Source organism: Apodemus sylvaticus, chromosome 22 (assembly GCF_947179515.1).
Source record: "Apodemus sylvaticus chromosome 22, mApoSyl1.1, whole genome shotgun sequence".
Lineage (NCBI taxonomy): Eukaryota > Metazoa > Chordata > Mammalia > Rodentia > Muridae > Apodemus > Apodemus sylvaticus.
Window position 1 is genome coordinate 53,670,712 of NC_067493.1, and position 27,354 is coordinate 53,698,065.

Below are 27,354 nucleotides of genomic sequence, written 5' to 3' on the forward strand. Positions count from 1 at the left end.
GTTGCTGGGATTTGAACTCAGGACCTTTGGAAGAGCAGTCAGTGCTCTATTCTGCTGAGCCATCTCTCTAGCCCGACTTTTGATTTCTGATCTTCCGGTTTCTACCTCTCAATTTCTAGACTGATAGGCATCCGCCACTACACCATTTGCAGGCTCGTGGTGCAGTCTTCCAGCCAGGTCACACCTCCAGCTGGCTCATTTCCCTTTCTTGCTGTGTTGTGTATGTGTGTCAAATGCTCTGGGACTGGGGCGGGAAGAGGTTGGGAGATGTCCAGTGTGGGTGCTGGGAGTCGAACCCAGGTCCTCTTCGAGAGGCACAGTATTCTTAGCCCTCAGGGTCTCTCTCTAGCTCAAGAACCTTTTTACTACAGGGGAACAAGGGAGATCTTCATTTCTAGTTTGACGGTTCAACTGTACGAAGTATATTCACACTGTTAAGGTTTCACCCTACAGCCCTGAAATGCTGAACCCGACGAACCACGAAAGCCTCCCTCCCTCCCTCCTGGCCACTGGCAGCTACTGTAGTCTACCCGGCAGCCGGCCCCACTGCTGGCTTTCCCATCAGTGATGCAGATGGCCCAGGCCTCACCTCAGCATCCTTTATCCCTCTTTGCATCCTGGCTTTTTTTTTTCCCTTCTTCTTTCCCATCTTTTTTCTTCTGACCTTGGCCAAGAAGCTGGAGGCAGAGTTGGGTCAAGTGGAAAAGCAGGAGCCTTCCCAAGAGGGAAACAGGTCAGGACAAGAGTAGTTTAAGCAGTTGTGTGTTGGGAGCTGGAGAGATGGCTCAGTGGTGAAGAGCACTGGCTGCTCTTCCAGAGGTCCTGAGTTCAATTCCCAGCATCCACATGGTGGCTCACAATCATCAGCTGTAACCCTGTGGGGTCAGTTCTCCCTCCATGTTTGCACGGGCTCTAGGGATCTAACCCAGGTCACCAGGCCTATGGAACAAGCACCCTTACCGGTTGACGCATTTGAGTCATTTAATGTCCTCAAGGTTTTGTTTGGGCAAATGAGATGGTTCACAGAGCAAAAGTGCTTGACCTATCAGCCTGATGATGTCAGTCAGTCCGACAGCCACAAACCACATTAGTTCAAAACAAGAGGGTTTTGTTTTTGAGATGGGATCCTTAACATGTAGACCAGGCTGGCCTTGAACTCACAGAGCTGATTACCTCTGTCTCCCAGGAGCCAGAACCAAAGATATGTGCCACCATGCCCCACCCCCAAAATGTTTTATGGTTGGGCCTTTTGTTTGGAGTGGGAGGTGGGAAGGGGCTCTGTGTGGCCCAGATCTCTCTTGAATTTGCAGGGAGCTTCCTGTCTCGGCCCAGGGTACTGGGACTGTGGTCGCAAGCCATTATGCCTGGGTTTTTCCTGTTGGTCTGAGACAGGGTTTCACTGTGGGGTCATGCTAGGTTGGAGTTTTACTTTTTTGCTCTGGCCTTTTGACTGCTGGGATCACAGGCACACGCCACACCACACCTGGCCCTTATGAGTCATAAACAGTTTTTTTGGTTTTTTGGATTTTGGTTTTTTGGAGACAGGATTTCTGTGTAGCCCTGGCTGTCCTGGAACTCTCTGTAGACCAGGCTGGCCTCGAACTCAGAAATCTGCCTGCCTCTGCCTCCCAGAGTGCTGGGATTACAGGCGTGCGCCACCACCACCCGGCTATAAAGCTTTTTTAATATTGTTTTTTTGTGTGTGTGTGTCTGCCTGCATACACACACACACACACACACACACACACACGAATAAAAGCAAATTATTTTCAAATAATTTATTAGGAATTTAAAACAAAATAAAACCTGGAAAAGAAGTTACAGATGCGGAGGGAAAGGACACGGAGGGTGGAACTTGCTGGCTTCAAACCACCATGTAACATCTTAAAAAGAAAGGTTTTTTGTTTTTTTCTCAAACGAATCAGAGATGTAAATACAGGTCCCGGAACCCACAGTTAGGCCCAGAGGAGTGAGGGGGTCCAGGGATGGGGGGGAAGGAAGCCAAAGTCTCCTGGGGCTCAGCTCAGATGTGTAGAAAAATTAAAAATAAAAATCCAATAAAATGCAGCTTCTCTTTTATTAGGAAATATTAAAAAAAAAATAACAAAAAAAACCCAAAAAACCCAACAACACACGCCAACAGCCGCGCATCTCGGTGACGAGGAAGATTATTGCTTTGAGTTCTCGGGGCTTTATTGGTTGAGTGGGCGCCTCACACGCGGACAGTTAACTCTCCACAGGGGGCTCTGCTGGGGAAGGGAGCTCGAACCCCCAGCCTGGGGAGGACAGAGAGGGGGTAACAGCAGGTAGACTCAGCCCTGCCGAGCCAGGTCTCACCTCGTGTTCACACTGAGCCCCATCTCTTTCCTCTGAAAGGGGGCTCCAGGATTGGGGGGTTAACCGAGGGCTCTGGTCACGGGACCATCCTGGTGGGAAACTTCAGTGAGAATGTGGGGGTTCCCTGAGAAGCCCTTTGCTTTCCTGGTATCTACTCCTTGCTGAAGCGCTTCCCGATGCCCACTCGTGGTGGTGGGGGGCCCAGAGCAAAGACCGTGAAGGTCCCACCTGGGGAGGCCAGGAGGGGGCCTTTGGAGAGCCAATGCCTTCCTAGCAGTAGCTCTGGCAAGCCCTCCTCTTCCCTGGCCCCTTCCCCCCCAAACCGGGGGTTTTGGGGGGAGAGTCCGCCCAAGGGCTTGAACCCGGGGAGGGCCTGAGAGTGTGGGCCTGCTGTGGCCAGAGCTGAGGTCTGTAAGCTTACAGTAACGGTGTCTGAGGAGGAAGGGACAGAGACAGGGAGGAAAGGGGCATCTTTGCCCGGTGGGGTCGGGCAAAGGCAGTCACCCCAGGGGTCTTAGAGAAGGGTGGGGCAGGGCTTCACCTCACAGTATTTACATATGATACAGGACGGGATTCCAGGGGCTCGGCCTGGCCTACCCCGCAGCCCTGCCCTCCTCTCCAGGGCTGGAGGGAGGAGGCCAGGAACCCACACCCACTTAGTAGACAGCTACGTTCTCAGCTGGTGGGGGGGCACCTGACCCCTTGCCCCCTGTGGCCTGGGGCTTCACATTCACAAACCTAGAAATAGTTTAAAAACAGTTTTTAAAAAAATGTAAAGAGCCAAAGAGGGAAAAGCCAGAATAAAACAAAACAAAACAAAACAAAAACCCAACTTGGTCGGGACCTGGGTCTGCAGTAGGCCCCGTCTGCCTGCTTGCCGGCCCCCAGCTGGCAGATACAAAAGCCTTCCTGGGGGTGTCCTAAAGGGGGGCGGCAGGGAGGGAGGGGGCAGACCCGAGGGACAGACCCGGTGGGGGGGAGGGCAACTGGCTAATCCAAAATAAATAAAAGCGAACTGGGAGAGAGGCGGTGGGGGGAGAGGAGGCAGGGTCAGAACAGGGGGACGTTAGTAGGGGAGCCAGACATGGGGACGGCGGGGCAGGGGCTGGGCCCGGGGTCGAGGGACAGGCAGTAGCGGTCCGGTCGCAGCCAAGGGGCTGGGCTGCTGCGGCTGAGGTGCCCCAATCCCCTGGCTGGCTCACTCTGTGCCTCAGTCAGCTGCAGGCTGGGGCGCTGAAAGACAATAGACAGGATTTCTGTGTAGCCCTGGCTGTCCTGGAACTCTCTGTAGACCAGGCTGGCCTCGAACTCAGAAATCCGCCTGCCTCTGCCTCCCAGAGTAGGGATTACAGGCGTGTGCCACCACTGCCTGACACTTTCCCCAGATCTTGAATGACTAGATTTCCTTGTTTCCTGGGAGGCTTTATCGGAACCCCCCCCTGAGAACAGCACCTTGGTAACTATTCGGAAGCATCTCATTTGTTGGTCTTATTCTTATGTTTTCACATGCCTAGTTATTATTTATTATGCATACAGCTATGCTTACTGATGGGCGTGGTGGTACATTATTTAGGTAGAGGCAGGCAGATCTCCAGTCTGAGGTCAGCCTGCTCTACACAGCAATTTACAGGTAAGCCACGACTTACAGTGTGATTCTGTCTCAAAAAAAAAAAATGATGTTCATCTGTTCCTCTGTGTGTGTGTTTGTGTGTGTGTGTGTGTACACGTGCACGCGCGCATGCATGCAGGGAGGGGAAAGCACGGTTGGATTCCCAGGAGCTTGAGGTTACAGGTCTTAAGCCACCTGATGTGAATTCAGCCTTCTGTAAGAGTTGTATATGTTCGTAAGCACTGAACCATTTCCAGACAGGGTTTCTCTGTGTAGCTCTGGCTGTCCTGGAACTCACTCAGTAGACCAGGCTGGCCTCGAACTCAGAAATCCTCCTGCCTCTGTCTCCCAGAGTGCTGGGATTACAGGCGTGTGCCACCACCGCCCAGCTACTCTCCTGGGCTTTTTTACACCTTGTGAAAGATTTAGTGTGTGCATTGTGGGCTGGGCGCAGGCCTTTGACACTCCTCCACCAGAAACCTCTTGAGTGCTGGGATTACACATATAAGCCTAATTTATATCCTATTTTAGAAGCTGTGTAATTCCCTATTGTGCTCATACATTCTGTCTAGCTACATTCTTCTTCCTTCTCCTTTTCCGTTTTTGAGACAGGGTCTCCCTGTGTATCCCTGGATGCCTTACAACTAGCTCTGTAGATCAGGCTGTCCTCGGACTCAGAGAGATCCTCCTCCCTCTGCCTCCTGAGAGCCTCCTGAGAACCGCCCCGAAGTGGTTGTTAAACAATACGAATGCGTAAGAACCTGGCTCAGTGTGAGAACGCTGGTTGCTCTTACAGAGGACCTGGGTTCTCAGCATCTGAATGGTGGCTCACAGCTGCCTCTAACTCCAGCTGCAGAGGCTCTGATGCCCTCTTCTGGCCTCAGAAGGCAACACACACACACACACACACACACACACACACACACACAGTGGGCTTACATAAGTGCAGGTAAAACTCAGTATAGATCATGCCAGGCACTCATAGCTCTGCCTGGGTTCAGTGCCAGCACAAATTAAAAACCTCCACACATGACACTGTTCCTTGGGAACTTGGCGCTAGTTTACACAAAGAGCAACGCTGGGTGTCATTGATTGTAAAAAAAAAAAAGAAAGAAAAAAAAAATCTTTGTCAGTCCAATGTTATATGATTGATTTGTGTTTCATTTACATATTTGTTACATTAATTCATATTTGGTTTCTTTCTCTGGCTCTTGTTTTTTTGAGACAGTTTTGCTGTGTAGCCCTGGTTGTCCTAGAATTCATTCTGCAGGCTAGGCTGACCTTGAACTCAAAGGGATCTTCCTCCCTCTGCCTCCTGAGTGCTGGGATTAAGGGTGTGTACCACCACAGACATGCCTGGCCATGCCTGGCTAATATTGGGCTTTTTAACACAGGGTCTTGTTATGCACATCAGGCTGACTGGCAGCTCAGGGTGTGTGTGTGTGTGTCAGAGGTTGATGGTGACTGCCTTCTCCAGTTTCATTTTCCGAGACAGGGACTCCAGGTGATCCTGGGCTGAACGGCTGACTAATGAGCGTTAGAAACACACCTTCCCGCCACCCCCCCCCCCCACCTTAATGCTGTGTGTCCTGGGTCTGGGCCTCTGTGCTCGTGGGGTCTAGGGATCTGAACTCGGGTCCTCATTTGCTGAGCAGGTACTTTACCAACTCAGACATCTTCCCGGAGCCTCACTATGTATCCCCTACAACTCAAAGTAATCCTGCTTCGGCCTCAGATTATAGACAGCATTCCTGGCTTAATTTAAGTCGAACCACAGTAGGCTAAGCCTCTCCTCTCCTGTGTGCCAGCCGCTGCTGCCACGCAGGCCCTCTCCTGCCGGTGGAGACGGGGCTGGCATTCATGATAGCATTGCTGAAGGTTGTCGGCGGCCCAGTGCCCCCCTCCCCATCTTCTCCTCACCTCCTGCCACCTCCTCCTGCTTCAGTGGTACCCATTGGTGAAGGCTGTGGCAATCAAGGGACCCTGAAAAGAAAAGAGTTAGACTCCTAGGATTCTGGGGTGCATCGAGACAAACCAGGGGCTCCTGTTATCCCCGTGAGACCCCTGTGGGGAGACACGGGTTCTTCTGACTGGCATGGGTTGCCCTGGTATAGATCTGCTTGTGTGCAAGGCGGGGCCTGGGAACCTGCGGAGAGCCAGTTCCCTGGTTAAGACTGGGACGCTTCTGAGCTGGACTCTGACCACACGGAAAGGAGATAGCACTGCGTTTGTACGACATCCTGGAGCTGCTGGACAGTGTCCAGGGCAGAGCTTATCACAGAACACCCTCTTGTCCTAAGGATACATTCTTCCTGTTACCCTCCCTCAAGCCCTGCCCCCGCCCCAAGACAGACATGGCCTCTCCCTCCCCCAGTTTCAGAGATCTCCCAGCATGAAGGGAATGAGGCAGAGACCACTGGGCCTGGCCACTCACCCCGAGACTGTGGCCGAAACCAGTGCTGGGGGCGGGGCTGGCGGCGCTGATGTAACTGCTGACCCCCGAGTCCTGGTTGGCTGCCCCGTAGAGCTCAGCCATGGGCCCAGGGCTTGTGGTCCCCAGGAAGCCCCCTGTGCGGCTGGGAGTGGAACCTGGAGGGGGAGCCATCGTCCAGGGGTGAGAGCCTGGTAACCCAGAAAGAACAGAGTGATAGCCCGGTGCCCAAGGCTACCCCACACACCCGCTCCCGTTTCCCCCCACCCAGAGCTGGACCCGAGACTCGACTCTCCTCCCTGGAGACTGTGCTCACTCACCCACCCTGTCCTGTCTGAGCCCTGCACGGCCTCCCCTCCCTCTGAGCCCAGTGCATTTTCTAAGGCTGGCCTACATCACCGTCACTGTTGCCCACTCCCTGTCCCTGTAACTGACCAGTGCAGACTGGCCGTCCCCTGGGCAACAACAACCCTCGTTTCTTCCTCATCCTTCTCCCGTATGCTTTTTCTCAGCCTTCCCTAAAGCAGCAGCTGACAACTCTTCTAGTGCCCAGTGTCCCCAGAGTGGCATCAGTGATCTGCAGGGTCATGACCCTCTGCACGCAGACACGCCACAGCATGTATGCTCTGGGGGACATGGCCAGTGTCGTGCTTGGCCGGTTCGTACTCAATCCAGCTGACGCTTGGGTAACAAGCAAACTCCTTTGTCGGGGTGGAGAAGGAACCGCTTTTCCTTCTGGACTCCCCCATCCTTTCCCTTGGGCCCCCTTCCCAGAAGGCCTCACCTGTCCCTCGAACTACAGCCGCCGCCGCTGCCGCCGCCGCCATGGGCCCATAGGCCGTGAGGGGGATTGCTGGAAGACAAAGAGCGTGCACTGAGCAGGAGGAAGGGCGAGCAGGTGGAAGGGAGAAAGCACCCCTCCGTCTGGACCGTCTCCCTCCTAGGCCTCATGTGGAGAGGGGATCGAAGCACAGACCATGGACGGCGTGCATGGTCAGCCACTCTGTACCCCAACCTAACGCGTCCCAGGGAGCAGCCCAGCCTCGGTCTCCACACGGGACCCTAGAACATATCTGAGTAACCCGCTGGGGGAGAACATGTGGACAAGGCATTAGCACCTTCTCCACAGGGCCCTCGGCAGGACAGTGGCTCAGAGTGGGGAGGGCATTAGGTTACTTTTGGTTGGCGGTTCAGACTCTGAGAGCCCCAAGGGTCCAGGTTAGATAACTCTGTCGGTCTAGGTTCCTTTCCAGAGCTACTGACTGGCCCGGGGCACAGAAGCCAGCTCCCTGTGTCTAGTCAGGACCGCCGAGCACGGTGAGCTACAGAGCGCTCCTGGGGTCAGGCCGCTGAGGTCCCAGCTCTGCCTTGTCCTCCTGCTGCTGTGTGTCCTGTATCCTCTCACGGTCCTCAGGGCCTCTCTGACCATAAGGCTAAAACTGACCAGTGCCACTCAAGGTCCCTCAGCTCCTCTTCTGCCTCCCTGCTTGTATTCTGCAGCTCTGTATACAGTAGGTACTTAATAAATATCTGCACTAAAGGGGCAAAAGAGACCTCTGCTTTTTCTTTTCTTTTTCTTTTTTTGCCTTCTTTTTGAGACAAGGCCTTTTTGGGTAGCACAGGCTGGTCTTGAACTCACGTCTAATTTTCCTGTTTCCAACTCACAAGGGCTGGGGATATAGCCATGGGTTCCGTCATAAGTGACTGGTACCATACAGTGTGACGGCTCTGTGCCTATGAGATTAGCAGACTCCAGATAAACGCCCCTGGTCCATCCCAGGAAAATCTTTACCAAAGTTGCCCTGCAGGAGACCCAAACCCAGGACACTGTTGAGAGTCTGAGTTCTGGATTCACATTTCTGTAAAGCATCCAACCAGCTTCTTCTCAGAGACTCCGCCCCGTCACCCTCTCCTCTGTTCAGTCCTTGCACCGGCTCGAAGCCCTAACTACTCAGTTCAGCTGTTGTTTTATCTTCCCACGGGACTTCCATGTACTGTATTAATCCCCACACCTCCATTAGCAACAGGGCGGGGGCCTTATCTGCTCCCTTATGTGTCCCTCCCCCACCCCCCAGTGCCTGGCCAAGCATTGGCACAATAAATATGTACCGAACACATAAAAGAAATAGATCTCTGTTCCAAGCCAAGAAGAACAGTTCAGACGCGGCGCTCCAGGGGGCCGCAGAGGCGGGAGCCCACGTGCTCTCCGGGCAAGACGCCTTCGGCACTGACATTTCCTGACTCGGGGCCACAGGGTGGACAATGGGCAGCTAAGGTCTCGGGGTTCTAGCCCTTCACAAAGCAAACTCATAAGTGGCCAATCTTGCTGAGCGCGTATCGCAGAGTAAAGAATTATTCTTGCCTTAATAAATATTTGCTAGCCTTGCTAGCCTGTGCATTTGGTTAAGAGTCAGTGCCGCCTGGGCACCAGCTTTCATGCCTGGCAGCCTAGTGGTGCCTGCTGCACACAGTAGGTCCTCACACAGAGGTCTTACTTGAGAGGAAGCCCCGCCCTCTGCCCCTCTGATCCTTGCCCTGCTCCCTCCCCACTTCCTTTACCCCCCCATCTCGGATGGAAGATCTGAAGCAGTTCCCACACACAGTCGGGTGGGGGCAGAGTCCGCAGGTAGGGTGAAAGATAAGCGGGTTGGACAGAGAAACCCCTCTGGCCCACCTCATGTGCACACCACTTGGCCTGGCCCAGCTCCACAGTGGAGTTGTGTCTCCCTCGTGGCCAAACACTTTGGCCTGGTTTTCCTAGCGGGAGCCCACGAGCATCCCTGGGGTCAGATGGGGCCACTGGATGCATGTCACTTGGGCCCAAGTATCTCGATGACATGGGGTATGTTAACAGGGCAGAACACGGACAGCAAAGTTCTTACAAGACAAAAGTTGGGGCTTCTAGCTTCTTGGGAACAATGAGATTTGAAAGCTGCCTCTGCGGTGCCCTGAGAGTGGGCTGGCACCCCCAGTTCTGCCTACAAAATCCCTCTTAGCCCACTGTGCTCCGAGTTCCTGACCCTCCCTGGCCTGTTCGCCACTGGGCACCAGAGCCTCCACGGTGCCTGGCACATGGGAGACACGAGGTGAGAGGGATACTTGCCAGATGGGTGGGTGACTGACTTTACCTCCATCTGCATGGCTTGGCCTCCCGCCCCGCCCTCCAGGGCCATGCAGCCGAAGCAACTGCAGTCTGCGCGTCCCCACAGGCGTGGGACTGGCGGGCAGGAGGAAAGGGTCCCTCCAGCTCTGCCCGGGGAAGGCCCCCTCTCCCCTTCTCTCTCCCCGCGTGGCCTATGAGATGTGCAAAATCCGAGCCACTGACCTGTAAGCTCGGGGAGGGCTGGGGCGCTCGGGAGAGGGGTCCGCTCTACACGGAATTCTAAAATGAAACGTAAAACAGCTTAGGAAATCGTAGGGGAGCCCCTCTGGCATGGCGGGGGGGTGAGGGGAGAGATGCACCCACGGGGACCATGGGCGAGGGGACGGGCCATGCATGGGACTCAAGAACTAGGAATGGAAAGTGTACAGTCCCAGTAGGTGGGGTGGGGCAGAGGGGGAGGGAGGGGGAGGGGAGGAGGGAGGGAGAAAGAGCGAAACTAGAGATGCCGCCTAATCCTGGGCACAAAGCAGTGCCCACAAAGCAGTGGGATTCCCGAGTTCGGTGCTGAGAACAGAGCCAGCTTGACACAAGTTGAGATGTCGCTCTCTTACTGATCTGCACCCGGGGTCCTGTTTCTGTTCCGTTTTTTTAAAAGGTTTATTAATTTTATGTGTAAGGGTGTTTTGCCAACAGGTGTATATATACGTGCCATGTGTGTGCCCAGGGCCTTTGAGATTCAGAAAGAGTGTTTCAGATCCCCTGTGGAAGGAGTTAACGACAGTTGCAGGCCACGATGGGGCTGAACCTTCTTCCTCTGGAACAGCCAGTCAGTGTTCCTAACTGGGGTTAGTTCCTAGTAACACAGCTTCCCGGGTGAATCATTGTAGCGACTCTCTGTCCTCTGAGCCCAGAAGGGGGGTACGTGGCTACATGGTAAACTTGAGGCCAGCCTGGGCTCGATTTCAGCCACAAATGAACAATCCTTGGGATGTGGCTCGGAGCTCCGGTGTAGTGTGTGTGAGGTCCAGCCCACTCCCAGTACCACAGAGACAAACAAACGAGGGTCTGAAATCGATTCAATACTTAACAGAAAAGAATACTAAATAGTAACAGGACAGCTCAGAGGGTTTTTCTTTCTTTTTTTGTTGTCTTGTTTTTGAATTTCTGTCTAAAAAAATAGGCCTAGTGTTATATTTCTGCTGTAGCTTTGAGGTTCAGTGTGAAAGCTCTCGGGCTCCGTCTATCACTCAGTACCCCGTAAAGACTCAGTACGGCACCTTTAAGAACATCTGTGAGGATGTGATTTCCAATGGCCCTCGGAGAAGACCCCACTACAAGTCCAGCGGGACTGGCAATTCTGAAGTCGGGCAGGGATGGAGAAAGTCAGAAGACAGGCAGATAATGAGTGACCTGGGTGGAACTGTCCCAGGCAGGGCCACACCAGGAACCCCACACTCTCGGTGGAGGGGGTGGGAGAAAGAGCCGGGAGGACTTTTCATCCTCAGACAACGCCCTTCCTTCCAAGCATCCAGCCATGCACTCTAGATGCTACCCCGAGGAGACGCGCGGTCTGGAACTGGGGACATGCTGGTGGTGGAGAGCCACCCAGGGGGACTTACCAGGGAACTGGTAGGTGTAACCAGGGGCAAGGCCTGTGTAACTCCGGCTGGCGTATGTCGTGGCTTGGAAACCTGGGTAACCTGATGGGACAGAGGGGCGGTATGAGACTCCTTGCCCTGAGCTGGGGCGCCGGCGTGGTCCTGACGCTGCTCGTGGTCCTACAACTTGTCCCAGACAATCCTCAGGTTTCTAGAAGGCTTCTGCGCACCAAGCCCCAAGCTGGGCACAGTGTACACTTTATCATCTCATGAAACCTCACAGGTGCTGTGACAGGGAGGCCCGGCGAGGGGCCTCAGTGTATAGACATGGAAACTGAGGCACCGAGGGCGGACCCTGGACAAGAACAACACAGCCCTGTTACCCTACTCTTCCCACCCCAGCTCCCCTCTTCCTCTGCTCCTCTCCTCCCCCCCTTGGCTTCTTCCTCCCACCTCTGCGCCCCGACCTGCTGCTTCTCTAGGTTGCAGAGCTCAGCCCAGGGCCTTTGGGTACGCTGTGACAGCCACATGAGACCGCAGAGGGCTTGCTGCGCTTGAGTCAGACAGGCCTCCCCACGAGAGGCCTTCTGCACGGAAGCTACAGTTTCTCCTTTGTCATTCTCTGATTCCTCTGAGGGCAGACAAGCTGTCGCCCGGAAGAAAAATCCTGTCAGTGCTAATGGAGCACTGGAATTGCAGTTCGGATCCAATTAGCTCCCTGGTTCTCCCCGCCAGCCTCGTAGGTTCAGCGTGTGTGGTGCACGGGTGGGTTTGAAGCTCAGGAGAGCATCCTTCTCTGCCTTCTTTGACTTTGAGGCTGGGTCTCTCCCGGAGCCTAGAGCTTCCTGTCTAGACGGTGACCAGTGAGCCCCCAGCACGGTGGCTCCAGACACAAGCTTACTCTCGAGACAGTGCTGGGTCTAAGAACTTGCTGTGGTGGCACAGCAGACGCTCTCCTAGCTGATCCGCCTCCCCAGCACCCGAATGACCCTGCTATTTATTACTGTTTTCTTTAGTTGTCCGAAATCACTTAAGTAAAAAAAAAGATCAACAGACGAAGGTGTTTCTCAAAGTGCTCGAGACAGTGACCAGCCTCATTCCAGCCCCAGCCGGTTGGTGGGGAGGAACAGGACCCGCTTTAAGAAGAGCCTGCTGCTTGCTGGGTAGAACACTTGCTAAGCATAAATAAAGCCAGGCCTTCAGCCTCCAACGCCACACAGGGCCGCCTGTCACCACAGCGGGATCGGAGTTCAAGGTTACAAAGAGAGTTCTAGACTATCCTGGGTCCATCTCGAAAAACGAAATAAAACAGAGCCAGGCAGGTGGACCTCTGTACATCTGAGGCCAGCCTGATCCAGGACAGGCAGGGCTAAAAGTGAGACCCTGTCTCAAACAAACAAATGAACAAGCAGGCCACAGCAAAAAAAAATTCAGTCAACTAATAATAGTAGGAAACAGTACATTAGATGTACATATTTCATTAATATCAAACTTAAAGCCAGCCTGGTCTACAGAGCAAGTTCCTGGATAACCAGTTACCAAGGGATCCTGTCTTGGAAAAAAATAAATAAAATAACATAAAATAAAATAAAAAATCAAAGCCCATAGTTTTAAGGAAAGGAAGAACCTTACCCTCAAATGACTCTGGAAAACTCAGATATACTGGGCTGGGTGATGGCTCGATACAGCTTCCTAAAATTTACTCTTTTTTGTTTGTTTGTTTGTTTGTTTTGGATTTATTTTTTTTTCCAAGGCAGGGTTTCTCTGTGTAGCCCTGGCTGTCCTGGAACTTACTTTGTAGACCAGGCTGGCCTCGAACTCAGAAATCCGCCTGCCTCTGCCTCCCATGTGCTGGGATTACAGGCATGTGCCACCACTGCCTGGCTAAAATTTATTCTTTTACTATTATTATTATTACTTAATTTTCTGAGGCAGGGTCTCACAATGTAGCCTTGGCTGTCCTGGAACTCACTCACTCTGTAAACTAGGCTGGCCTCCAGCTTACGGAGATCCACCGGCCTCTGCCTCCTGAGTGCAGGGGTTAAAGGTGTGTGCCACCGCCACCACCTGGCGTAATTTATATTTTTATATTTATACTTATAACTTATATTTTTAAATTATAACTTAATTAGCATGTATGTTGTTCGATCGTGTGTGGGAGCCCTCAGATCTCCACAGAGGTCCCCAGAGGCGTCAGATTCACGGCAGGAACTGGCAGACACAGGCGCTGGGAACTGAACTCAGGTCCTCTGAAAGACAATTTAAGTCTTAGGCACACAGCCATCTCTCCAGCTCTTCCTGGAATAGGTTAGCCACTAACTGCCCCAGGCCCCACGGTCATCTTTTCATTGTGTTTTTATGTATGTATTTGTGGGTGTGTCTGTTCTATGCACCCCACCTGCTGGAGCTGGCACTAAGGGCAGGCGTGAGAGAAGGGAATGAAACCCAGGATCTCTACAAGGCTGAGCTAGCTCTCCAGCCCCTGTGTGTGTGTGTGTGTGCGCGCGCGCGTGCGCATGCGCGCATGTGTGCGCACGCACATGGATGTGGGAGTATGTATGTGTATATGTGTGTGAGTACATATGTGTCTATATGTGCATGTGTTAGTGTGTCCTCTCACATGTCCTCCCTCAGGGCTGAGCATACACATAACACCTCATATCTAGGCACTTTTCTTTTTGAAATTCACCCATCTTTTTTTTAAAATTTAACGTACGAGCATCTGCACATACACCTGCTTGACAGGAGAGGGCGTCAGGTCCCATTTACAAATGGTTGTGAGCCACCATGTGGTTGTGGGTTTTGAACTCAGGACCTCTGGATGAGCAGCCAGTGCTCTTAACCACTGAGCCATCTTTCCACCCCCCCCTCCTTTAATTAGAAAATATTTTTATGGAAGTTTGATTTTTCTTTTGTGTGCACGAGTGTTTGGTCTGCATGTGTGTCCCTGCATCTCGTGTGTACAATGCCATGAAGGCTCAAAGAACCATCTAGAACTGGAGTTACAGATGGCTGTGAGCTGCCACGTGGGGGCTGGGAATTGAACCTGGGTCCCTCAAAAGGACAGCTAACGCTCTTAACCACTGAGCCATCGCCCCAGCCCCTTAGGTGCTTTTCAGAGCGCGGCTGACTCTTAGCTGATTTTCCAGGCTCACGGTCAGTTCAATCACCTACTCCAGGGAGCCTCCTATGTGACTCCTTGAACCTCCCATGACCCCCAGCTTCTCTATGGAGACACTCCTGTCTTTCAGTTCAACCATAGCCCCATGACGGCAGAGCCTATCCCTCAGAAAACAAGACAAAACAAAACAAGAACAACAATAACAACATAAAAATTAGCCAAGTGAGACAAGGAGGCCTTCTTCAAGCCTCTGGGCCCCTTGGCCAGAGTAAACGCTACTCCCCGTGTCTGGTACACTTTCCCTTCCTCTCCAGGACCGCCCGCAGACCCAACCTACAGACTCCGTGTAACCCTTATGTGGTTTCTGGTTCTCCAGAGTCTTGGTCAAATCCTCTCTGCCCACATTCTCTTGGTAGCCTATATTTCACCCTGAACTCAGGGACGTCATTGCTGGAATTCCTGGCATGCATAAATGCTCAACACGGGACAGATAGAAATATCCAAATAGAGGCCAAATAGTATGGAGCGTCTGCAGTACATCAGAATGACCACAAGAGGGCAGTGCTCCACGCCAATCTGTGCACCTTGGGCAGGCCTGAAACAGTTTTGCCTTTACTCTGACTCAGACTGAAGGGCAGACCATGGAGGAAGAGAAGTCACACCCAGCGCCTCCCAGAAGCCCCAGGGGCAGGACTAGGCAGGAAAAAGCCACAGGTGTAGGCCTGGCACTTACCCAACATGCCAATTCCCAGCATGAAGGCGTCCATCCCATAGGGCATGACTCGAGACCTGCCCCGGGCGGAGCCCGTGGGGGACATCACCTCCTTTGGTTGAGCTTTCTTGCATTCCACCTGCGATGACAGCTGAGGGTCAGAGCTTCTGTTGCTATGACACGCCTCTATCCTTACCTCAGTTACCGGTTACAGAGCGCCCGCCCACTGTGTCTAAAGGGCTTTACATTACATACGCTAGTTCTGTCATCAAATGATCACACCAAACCTATGTGAACAAGCACTGTGATTCCCGTTTGACTTATTTTTAGTTTTATTAACTGTACGTTATGACAGGGTCTTATTGTGTAGCTCTGGGTAGCTTGCAACTTGCTATATGCAGACCAGGCTGGCCTTGAACTTGTGACAATCCTCTTGCCCAGAAAACTGAGATTACAGACGTGGTCTATCACATGGAGCTGGGGTTCCCATCTTCCCCTCCTCACCTTTTTCCTTTTCCTTCCCTCCCTCCCTCCCTCTCTCTCTTTTGAGACAGGGTTTCTCTGTGTAGCCCCGGCTCTCCTGGAACTTCCTCTATAGACCAGGCCGGGCTGAAAGGCAGACACCACCATTGCTGCCAGGGCAGGGATTCCCATATAAAAGCAGAAACTTGGGCTCTGAGAGGGACCACCCCGAGGTGCCTCTCAGACTCTGCTGATTTCTGGGAGAGCCCCACCTCCTCCTATTTACAGAAGCCCAGCGCTTCCCTGACTGCCTCCTCCTCGAGTCACAGTCTCCCCAAACCCCACCTCCGACCGGTCCCAGCTCACCATTTTGTTGTTGATTTCATGGAAGTGGATCTCACACACTTTCTCTACGATGTCCTCACTCTCGAACGTGACAAACCCAAACCCTAGAGGTTGGACAAGGGCAGGGCCAGGTCAGAGGCAGAGCTCAGGGTCATCGCCCAGCCCCACCCCGCACACCATCTCCATCTCTTGCGGGCGAGTGTCTGAGAGTTAATGAAAGGCCCCGCCCGAAGCCTAAGAGCATCTCAACTGCTGGTGAGTCAAGGTTTCAAGTCCCAAATTACAGATGAGCAGGCCGAGGCCCAGAGAGGCGAACCAACGTGTCCAAGGTCACACAGCAAGTTAGGAGAGTGGTCACAGTGGGGCTGGAGGGACAGCTGGGGAGCTAGGAGCACTTGCTGCTCTTCCAGAGGGCCACTTCCCCCATGATCCCATGGGGCAGCTCACAACAGCATGTAACTCCGGCTGTCCTCTGCGGGCACGCAGGCATGCAAACACACACACACACACACATACCGCATACATTTACACAGACGCGCACACACGTAAATAACATTTTTTGTTTGTTTGTTTGTTTCTCAAGACAGAATTTCTCTGGGTCATCTTCGCTGTCCTGAGACTCAGCTGTCAACCAGGCTGGCCTTGAATTCAGAGATCTGCCTGCCATCTGCCTACCTCTGCTGGGATTAAAGCCTTGGTCCACTGCTGCCTGGCAAATCTCTCTCTCTCTCTCTCTCTCTCTCTCTCTCTAAAGTGGCAGAGCCACCATGAAGATAGTTCTCCTTGGGAATCAGAGCACTAAGGGTCCTAGGTGCTCCAGTTCCTTATAGGGAATGGCACATTTGCATAAAATCCACGCCTATCTGTGAACTTCTAACCACTAACACCGGCGGCCTATTACACTCTGTGGATCAGAGACGGGATGTTCCTGCTCAGTCCTTGGGAGTTTTCTCTCTCTCTCTCTCTCTCTCTCTCTCTCTCTCTCTCTCTCTCTCTCTCTCTCTCTCTTTCTCTCTGGCTCTAGACAGAACTAGGGTGTGGCATCTCTTACACTATCAGCTCTTAAGAGACAATTTTTTGGGGGGGAGGGGTGGGGTCATTTCAAACCGAGGATGCTTGTACGCAAAAAAGCGAAATCCACAGAAACAGAAAGATGAGCTCACATCTTGCACGCTTCTTATCCCCCTCAGCTGTACTTGCACAAACCTTGCTACAGAGAACTCACAGTTGTACACACAAACCTCACTACACACAAACCTCGCTACAGAGAACTCACAGTTGTACACACAAACCTCACTACACACAAACCTCGCTACAGAGAACTCACAGTTGTACACACAAACCTCACTACACACAAACCTCGCTACAGAGAACTCACAGTTGTACACACAGAGCCCGTTTCGCAGCCTCTCAAGGGCGCTCTGCAGGCGTGCCTGTTCTGGCTTTCGGGGCACATTTAGTGCCCGCCCCCACTCCACCTCTTACACGCTCATAGTCCACACTCACAGAAACTAAAAGCCCAAAGCCCTCAAGCTACTGAGAGACTGCCCCAACTGTCTGCCTCTTCAGGGAGTCCCCCGGGGGCTGGGTGAAATGAACCCACAGGACACAAACAGTATAGAGGCCCAGATGCGACCAGGTTCAGGGCCATGGAAGGGGTCTGGCAGCCAGGGTTAGCATGGAAGCAGTGGTGAACCAGACGGCCTGAGGCTATAGAGTCAGCCTGACCCTGGGGCAGACTGGCCTCAGCTCTGGTTTCCAGGGATAAGGTAAGCCCAGGCTGAGAGCAGACACTGGCAGAGCACTGTTGGGGGGGGGGGGATGTCCTCAGATCCTCTGCAATTGGCCAAGTTTCTGATGCAGGAAAGGAGAAGAAGACAAAAGCCTTCTGTAAGGCGAGGCCCCGGAGAGGACGCAGATCCTCAGGGATAGGATGTCAGGAGGCAGCATGAAAGGGCAGCTGTGACCTGCAGCCCCCTGGCTGACCAGGGCGCTGGGCCCAGCCAGGGAAGGGGGAGGGGACGGGGCCACACTCACCTCTGTGCCTGTTGGTGGTTTTGTCAAACATCAGCATGGCGTCATCCACCTGAAACACAGACTCCTGCGTTAGCCCCACAGACACCAGGACCGCCCCCCCCCCCGCCCCCCAGAACTTACACCCCTCCTGTCTACTCCAGGAGACAATATACTAGATGTGGAGCACGGCGAAGCGGACCGGCATATTCTCAATAGATCAGTCCGTATTTATTAAACTCCAAATGTATGCCTGCCTCACGCTCCTGCCTCTATCACCCCAACATCCCCTGCACGGGTTCATCTCCACTGTACAGCTGAGGAAAGGCGCTCAGAGAGGTGAAGCCGCCTGCCCAAGGTCAGACAGCAAGTCCTGCATGAAGCCAGGGAGGAAAAGGCACAGAAGGTGGTGCTGGAGAAAGAAATCCGGGGAGCAAGATTACGAGGTGGGGAAAGCAAAGCCTCTCCCGTTTTGGAGACGGCCAGCAGCCAGACTCCCTTCTGTCACAGCCCTGAGCTCTAATTGAGGTTTCCTTTGGCTAGAGGCTGTAATTAAAGCAAGCAGAGTTCACTGCCTGGGCTGCCTGCCTCACACTGGCTGGGGGGAAGGGAAAGGGGAGGGGGGAGGGTCTACGTTAGCTACACTCCCCTGAACCCTCTCCCCTGCATCCTCTTGGACGCAGGGACAGGCAAGGGCATCCCAGGCTTCCTTCCTGGGCTAGCTCTGACACCCTAGAAGCCTTCACACCCCACTCCAACCACTGACCTGACTCCAAATGGCAGGGGGGGGGGCGGGAGATGTCCTCAGACCAGGAGGCACAGCCCAGCCCTCCACCCCCCCACAACAACCCTGTCTTCTGTCTCTCAGGCCTCAGAAGCAGAGTGGATCTCCTTGGAGAACCTGGAAGCTCTCCTTAGGGACTAATCTAGACCAGGCCACCCTGAACTAAGAGGCAGTGGGGTTTCTGGAGAATCTCAGAGAAACGATGGCTTCCTGCTGCAGAAGCCATCTTTGTGCTGAAGCGGGTGACCACAGTCTCATCCCTAACCCTTCTTTAGGTTCAGCACATCTCAAGCACTGGGAAATGGGAATCCAGGGGGGTCTGATGGAAGTGCAGGCTTCAAAATAGGGCAAGCTACAAGCGGGCGTCTTGGATACTGTGTTTTGCTGGCAGGGTGTCCTTGGGTAAGTTTCCAGGACTTTGATGCCTCTGTCTGTAAAATGGGTACACTACTGCTTATTTCCTACAGGAGTTAGGTGTAAGGCGTATGTAGAACACTCACCGCCCAGGGCTGGGGTTCGGGGTTCACTCAATAAATAGCAGCTGTCATCTTTATTATGGAAGGACTTGCCCACAGGCCCAAGAGGGGAGGATCCCCAGGTCCCACCAGGACAGCTGCTTCAGTTGTAACAGCCATCACTATTCTGTGGAGCATCCTGACTTGTGCTCAATTAATTATTTGTTTGAATGGATGAGTGAATGAACAGAAAAACCAGCCACACCTTCCTCCTTAATCCTGTAGCTTTGCGTTGTTTCTTGCCTGACCCACAAACTGATTCAGGTCAAATCCAGTCCTTCCGGTTTCCTTCCACCCAACATCCCTGGTCCCCAACATCCTTCAAGCTGGGCTTAGCTGGACAGACCCCCATTGCCGTGATGGGGTTGTGGCCAGGGTAACCCCCTCCCATCCGGGGAAAGTGGCTAGGGGTCCAGGGTACCCCCGCCGGTGGTGTCCCCTTCTGAGGCCGGTGGTGTCCCCTTCTGAGGCCGGCTGAGGGGAGGGAGGCTCCCAGCCCAGTGTCCTTAATAGGCTTTGGTCTCCATGGGAACCTGGGGGCAGGGGGGCTCCGGAGGGGGGAGGGGAGGCGACCGAGGCCTGCTGACCAGTGGGAGCCGCCAAGTTCGGCGGCGGCTAAGCCTGAGTGGCAGCCATGGCGGCTGACCATTGTTCCCCCCTCGGTGGCGGCCCCTCGATCCGGGCGGGGTGGGGGGGGCAGCCGCGGGGCCCTTGGCATTCCCGGCTGTCCCCCTCGCTCCCTGGCAGCCTATTCTCCAGCTCCCCCTGGCCTCCCCGGGCCGGTTTCACATGCCAACGCCGATTTAGGCCCGAACAAAAGACGCGGCCGCTGACGGCTTCTCCTGGGGCCCGGTTGCCATGGCAACGCCGGCCCCGGGGGCAGGCGGCCTCCAATCACAGCTGCTGGATCAGATTAGTGCGGGCTCTAATGCTCGGTGCTCAGACACAAAGACACCCCGCCGGAGCCGAGCCGGGCCTGCAGCTTCCCAGGAGCGCCCTTCCCTCTGGGGCCCAGGCTCTGCCTGCCCTGCGTCTTGGACCCAGATCCCCAAGGAGGCGCCTGAGCCAAGGCCTCTGGCCTCAACACGTCAGCATCCTCTGGCCTGCAGACCCCCCAGCCAGCCACGGCTCACCGCCTCTCTCCCGAGCCTGGTCCAGCTTGGCCTGATGGGGAATTCACATACCTTGGTGGACCGGGCAGGGAACCCAGGCCACCTGAAACACTCAAGTGGGCATCCCTCTTTCATCCCTTCACCTCAGACAGACCCCCTTGGCTAGTTTCCCCGTGGAACCTTGAGGAACCTTGAGGTTGCCGCTTGCTTTTGTATGGATACCTTTACTGTCTGGGTGGTACCACACCCACCTCTCTTTCACAGACTACCTCTCCCAAGGCCCAGAAATTAAATCCTGACACACCCAAGATCTGAGAGGTAGTGACCTCTCAGGGGCTGGGGCAGACTCTGGGGTGTTTTCTTCAGTTCCATTACCTGGGGATCAGCAGCCATCCCCAGGTCCCCACCTATTTAAGCAGGGTACCCAAATGCAATAAGGATTCTTATTTATTGCCTTCTTATCATACTCCCTAGGAAAGGGAGGGGACAGAAGGTGCAGCTGCCTGTGGCCTGGACAGGTGCAAGCTCCCAAGAGGGCAAGGGGAGGGGAGCACCGGATTGAACTGGCTACAGAAGCACCTCCTCCCACGGGAGAGTGAAGAGAAGTGAAAAAATACAGAGGAAGGGTAGAAAGGTAATGAGAGACTCTACTGAAGAGGCCCAGAGTCTGGGGCCCATAGATGGATCCCAAACTGTGACTGGGTTGGACCTCACCTGCAGGAGGGCCGTTCTTTGCCATACAGTAACCGGGGTGATCTGACTGCTACCCCCAGCCTACTCCTCCCACAGCGGAAGACCTACCTTTCCGAACTGCTCAAAATAGTGTTTCACATCTTCCACTGTGGTGTTCACAGACAGCCCCCCCACGAAGATCTTCTTCGTTCGAGTGACCATCTGTCGGGGGAAGGAAGAGGAAAGTGGGCTTCTGAGTATCGTGGCCTACAGCCACCAGCAGGGACTGTGGAGGGGGGGTCCCCCCTGCCAGGACGGCAGCTGACAAGCTCTCTGTGGCCCCGGCTTCTTCAAGGCCCCCTTCCCAGCTCCCCCTTGGACTCCTGCCTCTAGGCCTGGCATAGGCAGCTGTGTGCCCCACCCCACACCCTGGCTGGCTTGAGTGCGCCTCCCTCCCTCCCTGGGGTCTGTGTATGGAGACAGCCATGGCCTTCCCTAAGGAACCTTACAAGGAAAGGGGGCGTCATGCCGACGGCCCAGACTCACTGCCTGGCATGAAGACCTCACCACTTCTCCTGGGAGACACCAAAGCTACCACGGGGTGTCACCAACCGTGTAACACCACGGGGTGTCACCAACCCTGTAACACCAACGTTTTCCTCCTCAACCTTCCTCCCAAGCCAACCTCTGGCAGCCCCGTGGCCCCAGCCCTGTTTTAGGAAGACCACATGGTCCTAATTACCCCAGGAGCGCATGGCTAATCCGAAGCAATTCCCAGCCCCGTCCTAACACTGAGGCACCTTCTGTCACCAAACTGCTTAATGGAATTAACCCAATTCTGACCATGTGCTCCCTGGTGCGGCTTCCTTCCAATACCTGCTCCATAATTGCCTTCAGACCCTAGGCTGGACCCTTTCCAGGGATGCCCCTTCCTTGTCTTCTACAACTTGTTCCTTTCTCTCGGCCCCAGCAGGACCTGCCCTGGCAGCCTTGATGGAATCCGTGACTCAGAATCTCAGAGCCCTTGGGTTGCCATCAAGGAAGAAACTGAGACCTCCAGGAGAAGGAACATCCAGGCTTGGGCATGGGGGTCCAGACTCCTGGTCCGGTGACTTGGCCTTTCTTCCAGTCCCCATAAGTCAACTGCTTAAAACCTAAGCTCTGGCCAGCTGCCGCGACGGCTGGAATCAAATCGAGGGCCCTGGCCCCGCATCACAAATCCTGCACGCTCTCTGCTCAACCGCTCAGAAATCTTTTACAGAGCCACAGAGGTTCAAGCTACAACCCAACAGGTGAGAGGTTTGAAAGGTTCCGCCTCCCTTCCCCTCTGAAAGCCCAACACACCCCAAACCAGAGACAGGAGAGTGACCTGGAGTCAGAGGCAAGCTCCCCCACCTAAGCCTAGGACGAACCCATCCTGTGTTTGCCTCTCCAAGGCTCAGCATCCAGAGGCTGGGGCCCACCAGGCCAGAATTACACTCTGGGTCCGAAATGTATTGGCTACACATACAGGACCACAAAGCAGCCCCCCCCCCCACCTTGCCTGTATTTGTTGTCCACCCCAGCACATGCGTAGAAAGAGCACAGTGCCTTAATTCTAGGCAGCAGATATCCTCTACCCTTACCCCTGCCCGTTCGGGAAACACCCCAAACAGATGCTTCAGAAGCATCTTCCACAGAAGAGCATGATGGGAAATCAGTACCCCAACTTACCCAGAATAAAGGAGCTTTCCCAGCAACCCCCGCCCTGTCCCCATCCCTCATCACACACCTACCTTAGGCTGTGCTCTCCGAGGAAACGCCACCTTGGGGTCAATCTGTAAGAGAAGGGACATATTGGGAGTCTTGAGCTTCACATATAGCCTTGGTGACCACACAACCTCCGGTCTCTTTCATCCCAGGACACAGAAGAGAAATCACAACAGCTTTAGGTAGGAATACAGAGTGGTTAAAGCAAGCTGCTGGGTTCAGATCACTCACACGCACATACGCACATACACTGCTTTCTAGCTGGGAGACCCTGGACAAGTTAACTCCTTGGAGTTTCAAGGTCAAGTTCACCTGCTAAACGAACAACTAATACCTACCCGGAAGGTCCGTCTGCAGATCACTTCAGATAATGCTCACAGAGCACGCGACACGGTGTCTAGCCCACAGCAAAAACCCAAAACAATGTGAGCTAAGACTGATTTCACCAAGTATCGGATACACCGAAGGTTTCGCCAAACGGACTCCACAAAGGTGTCAGCGTCAGTACCTACTGCCTAAGTGGCGCGTGTAATTCTGACTCTGCAAACAAGGCTTTTGCAAAACTAGTCTTTGCCTGAAAAGGATGTGAAGATCAGAAGACGACCCACCAGGCACAGGCTCAGTACTGTTCCCCTACTTTATCTCCAGCCGCTGACAGCCCTCCTTAGGGGCTGAAACCAAACGGTGCCTATCGGAGAGCGGGGCTCCAGGTGAGGCTGAGTGCAGTCTTTCGTGGCGTGAGAGAGAATGGGACTTAGAAGTGCTGGGCTACGGGCCAAGCTTGTAATCTCGGTCGCTTCATGGGCCTCTCCAAGTCTCAGTCCACGCATCTGCAGAGTGGGGACAATCACACCCACTCCTGCGGAGGGCAGCTGCGGGGGATTTGAATGAGATAAAGGTTGAAAGCAGCCCTTTGTCACCGTCCCTTTCGCTGCACAAACAAAGGTGCCATTACCGGGTTACCTTTGCCCTTGAAGAAATCAGGACACACCTGGGTACCATTCCTAGGAGCTCTAGCTGAGCTGACAGACAGTGAGAAAGAACACGAGACACTCTGCGACCGAGACAGGACCCGTGAGGCCTGGCCATGACAATTCTTGCCTTTCACACAGATGGACATCGTTTAGAAGTTATCAGCCAATCACAGGCGAGATCTATCTTTTTCCCAAAGTTCCTTCTGTTCAAAACTCGGGATTCTAGACAACTGCCCCAGCTTCCCTCTGCCCACATGGCATCAGGCAGGAAGCTGCCTTGTGCCAGCTCCCCTGGAACCTGCCAGAGAAGGGGCTCCACAGCCCGCACTGGGCAATGTCCCTCCTGGAGCAACGTCCCGTGATCTCTAGGGGAAACCGAACCCACCCACTGCTCTTCTGAAGTTGTGATTCCATACATCCTGACCCTCCTTCTTCCAGAAGCAGCCAGCCTCCACAGCCCCTGCACAGGCCCTGATGGACAGAGTACCCAAGCCACACTCCCCCCAGACCCACATATAACAAATCCCCAACACACACACACATACACACACATACACACACACACACCACCTCCTCTCTGACTCACAGCTGGCAACATAAATAAAGCCCAACAAGTAAATAAAAGGTGAAATTCAGAACCCAAAATAGACTCTTTCCCGCCCCCTTCCCCAGCCCAGAGATGCTAAACACAGACAAAGCCCTGGAGGTTGGCAGTCTCCTGGATCTTAAGGCTGTCTATCTCAGCATCCTCCCCCCCCCCCCCCGTCCCCTTATCAATCTTGGACGCCTCGAGCCCCCCCACCCCACCCCAGCACTCAGCTTCCTGAGAGCAGCAGAAGCCATCGGTGCATTCTGAGGACAGGGGACGGTAGGAGAACAGGCAGATAATCGCCAAAAACAATAGGCCACTGTCTCTTCTTTCCCAGGCGGGGTCACTCGGGCTGAGCCGAGAAGATCCTTTCAGAACGGGCAAAGTCGAGGCCTGGCCTCGTTCGCTCATTACTGTGCGCAGGAGTGGGAGCCACTGGGCAGAGATAACAGGAGCGGGGACAGAGGGTAATTTAACAAATTCTTGGGCACAACCAGCCATTGTTGCAGGTAAACAGGAGCCCGTAACTGGCCCAAGCAGAGAGGCCCAGGGCTGGGGAAGAATGGGGGAGTGTGGAGAGAGGTCACATTGTCCCAGCGCCCCTGGCAGACAGACACCCCCATCATCAAGTGAGCCTTCCTCTGGTTTTCTCTTTTGCCTACTGGAACCCCTGAGCTGGCCTCCGCCAGCGCCCCCTGCAGGGTCCAAGACACTGGGAACACCGGGGAAAGAAGCAAAATGTTCCAGGAGTTTGAATACCAAACAGGCAGGGTCTCCTAAGATCTGGTCGCAGAGCACTTTTTTTTTTTTTTCATTTCCATGCAAGCTCCCTGTTCATAAATCCCCTGTAAGGTTAAAGAAGATGCGTGTCTTCTACAAAAGCAAGGGAACTCCTTGACCAAAGTCCGGGAAGGAGAAGGGGGAGGGGGAGGGCTCTGTGAGGCTTTGCCATTGGTCTGCAATGGAAAAGGGGGTGTCACAGAGTCAAACAGTAGTTAGATTTCAGAGAAGCCACCATGGGTAACTGTAGCCCTGACTCACTCAATCTGGCGTAGGAGAGGGACCCGGCTCCACCCCAAAGCCAGAAGTACCAAGATTAGTACTCACAGAGAAAGGGTAGTAGTTGCTGCGTCCCTCACCAATACTCGAGCTGGGGTGTGTGGCATCTTATCCCAGGCCTGAGATTTTTTTTTTCCTTCCCCCCCTCTGTCCCCAACTCCACTGACAAACTTTCAGGGCATGACAGCTTTCACACTCAGTAAACTCCATCCAACTGTCCCCACGAGAGAGAGTCCCGGACCTCTCTCCTCCCGACAGCCTCCCTCTCCCAAAGGACCCCCGAAACCCCGAGGGCCACTCACTGTTTTGGAGTCGAGCTCGTGCCGCGATTGAGCCAGCACTTTATCCACCCCCGCCTGGTCCATGAAAGTGACGAAGCCGAAACCCCTGCGCCGCGTAGTGAGGGAGAGGCAGATAGTTACAAGGACAGCGAGTGGCCGCGGCGGGAGGGGCGAGCACGGTGGCAGGAGAGGTCTCCGGGACTCACCTGGATCTTTTGGTCAGGGGGTCCCGCATCACCAGACACTCTTTCACCTCCCCGAACTGGCCGAAGTATTCGCGCAGCCCTTCTGTAACCACACACTCGCCTTCGGACCAGCCCAGGCCGGAGCCCTTCCCCCTCCTCCCCCGTCCTTTGCCCCCGGTGACCCCGGCGCGGCCCCGCCGCCCCCGCGCCGAGCTGCCCGCGCGCGCTCTCCGCGGCCGCCCCCCCCCAACCCTGCCCTCGCCGTGGGGTTCCCGCGGAGCCTTCCTGGCGCCCACCGGGGGCCTCGGCAAGGCAAGGGCCAGGGCCGGGCTGGAGTGGGGGGACCGCTCCGCTTGGGTTCCCGCCGCTCCGGGAGCAGCCTCAACAAAAGTTTGAGCCGCAGGTGCGAGCGGAGTTGGAGCTGCCGCTGGCGGGTCCCGGGGGCCCAGCCCGCCCCCCCATGCCCCCTGACCCCCCCCATCTGCTCCCCAACCCGCGCCGGGCCGTGCGCGCTCGCTGAGCGTGCAGCGCTCTCGGGGTCCCCGGGGCGGGGCGCGGAAGAGGGCACGAGGGCGTCCGGGGTCAGCGGGGCGCGGGGCCGGGCAGGGGCGTCCGGGGTTGGGGCGCTGCAAGGGGTGCAGGGTGGCGGTGCGGGGGCCGGCGGGCGATCCCCGGGCTGGCTCACCCTGCGTGGTCTGCCAACTGAGTCCTCCGATGAACATCTTGCTGCGGGAGGAGCAGAGACACAAAGGGCCCGCGTGAGCGCCGGGCGCCAGGGAGCAGGGGGCGCGGGCCCGGGCCCCGGGGAGGCCCCGGCCCGACCCGGATCGGCCATGTTGGCGGGGCCGGGGCGGACGCGGGCTGGGCAGGCTGGGCCGGGCCGGGCCGGACCGTACCAGGGGTCGTGCGGCGAGTCCGGGGAGGCGAGGCCGGGCTGGGGCGCGTCAGTCTCCATCGGGAGCCGCGGGCGGCGCGGGCAGCGGAGCGGCGGCGGCGGCGGCGCTCGGCGCGGGGCAGATGAGGAGCGCGGCGAAGGGGGCCGGACGGACAGGCCATGCTGCCCCCTCCCCCGACCCCGCTCGGGCGGGCGGGCGGGGACGGCCAAGGGGAGGGCCCGCCGGGGGCCGACCTGCCGGCTCCTCCCCCCGCCGCCCTGCGCGCATAAAGCCCGGCGCGCGCCCGGGCGCCCGCGGAGGCGGCGGCGCTGGGAACCCCCCTCCCTCCCTCGGGGTTCCTGTGTGTCCGGGGGGCGAGCGAGGTCCCCTGATTCCTGGTGCGGGGCTCGGGCCTGGGGCGCGGCCGCACCCCTCACCCACAGCGGCGCGGGGGCCCAGCCGTGGGGAACGCCCTCCCGGGATGAAGCGCTTCCCGGTGCGTTCAAGGTAGCTCGGCTTCGGATCGGGAACCCTCCTTAGTCCTTCCTCCCAGGTCCCTGCTACTGAAAATTTAGAAGATGTCCCCAATCTTTCTGGGTCGGGTTGGAGACAGCCCAGTGCCCCCAATCCCCACACCTTCCAACTGGTAAGAGCCTCTCCTTCTCCCAGTCCTAGCGAGAAGCCGTCCTTTGAGCCCCCCAGTTTCTCCTGAACCTAATTTAGACTGCCTTGACAACAGTCTCCAGTCCACTCCTAGTTTCGCACGTCCAATTTGGGGAGCCCTCGTAGTGCCTCGCATCCCGAGTGGGGAGCATCTATCAGCGACAC

The 27,354-nt window shown here is 55.2% G+C and overlaps 1 protein-coding gene across 1 annotated transcript; it reads right to left on the reverse strand.

Moving 5' to 3' along the window:
• Positions 1–1,763: 1,763 nt before the first annotated feature.
• Msi1 (musashi RNA binding protein 1) lies at positions 1,764–26,725 on the reverse strand. The gene is made up of 15 exons (XM_052168579.1): positions 26,548–26,725; positions 26,337–26,377; positions 25,673–25,754; positions 25,488–25,572; positions 22,590–22,631; positions 20,944–21,036; positions 17,756–17,804; positions 15,740–15,822; positions 14,933–15,050; positions 11,100–11,180; positions 9,703–9,759; positions 7,162–7,230; positions 6,381–6,535; positions 5,867–5,929; positions 1,764–3,570 (listed from the first exon to the last, which is right to left on the reverse strand). Exons 1-14 carry the CDS (start codon positions 26,604–26,606, stop codon positions 5,888–5,890), a joined length of 1,056 nt encoding a protein of 351 aa, XP_052024539.1. The 5' UTR covers positions 26,607–26,725; the 3' UTR covers positions 1,764–3,570; positions 5,867–5,887.
• Between the last annotated feature and the right edge of the window lie 629 nt (positions 26,726–27,354).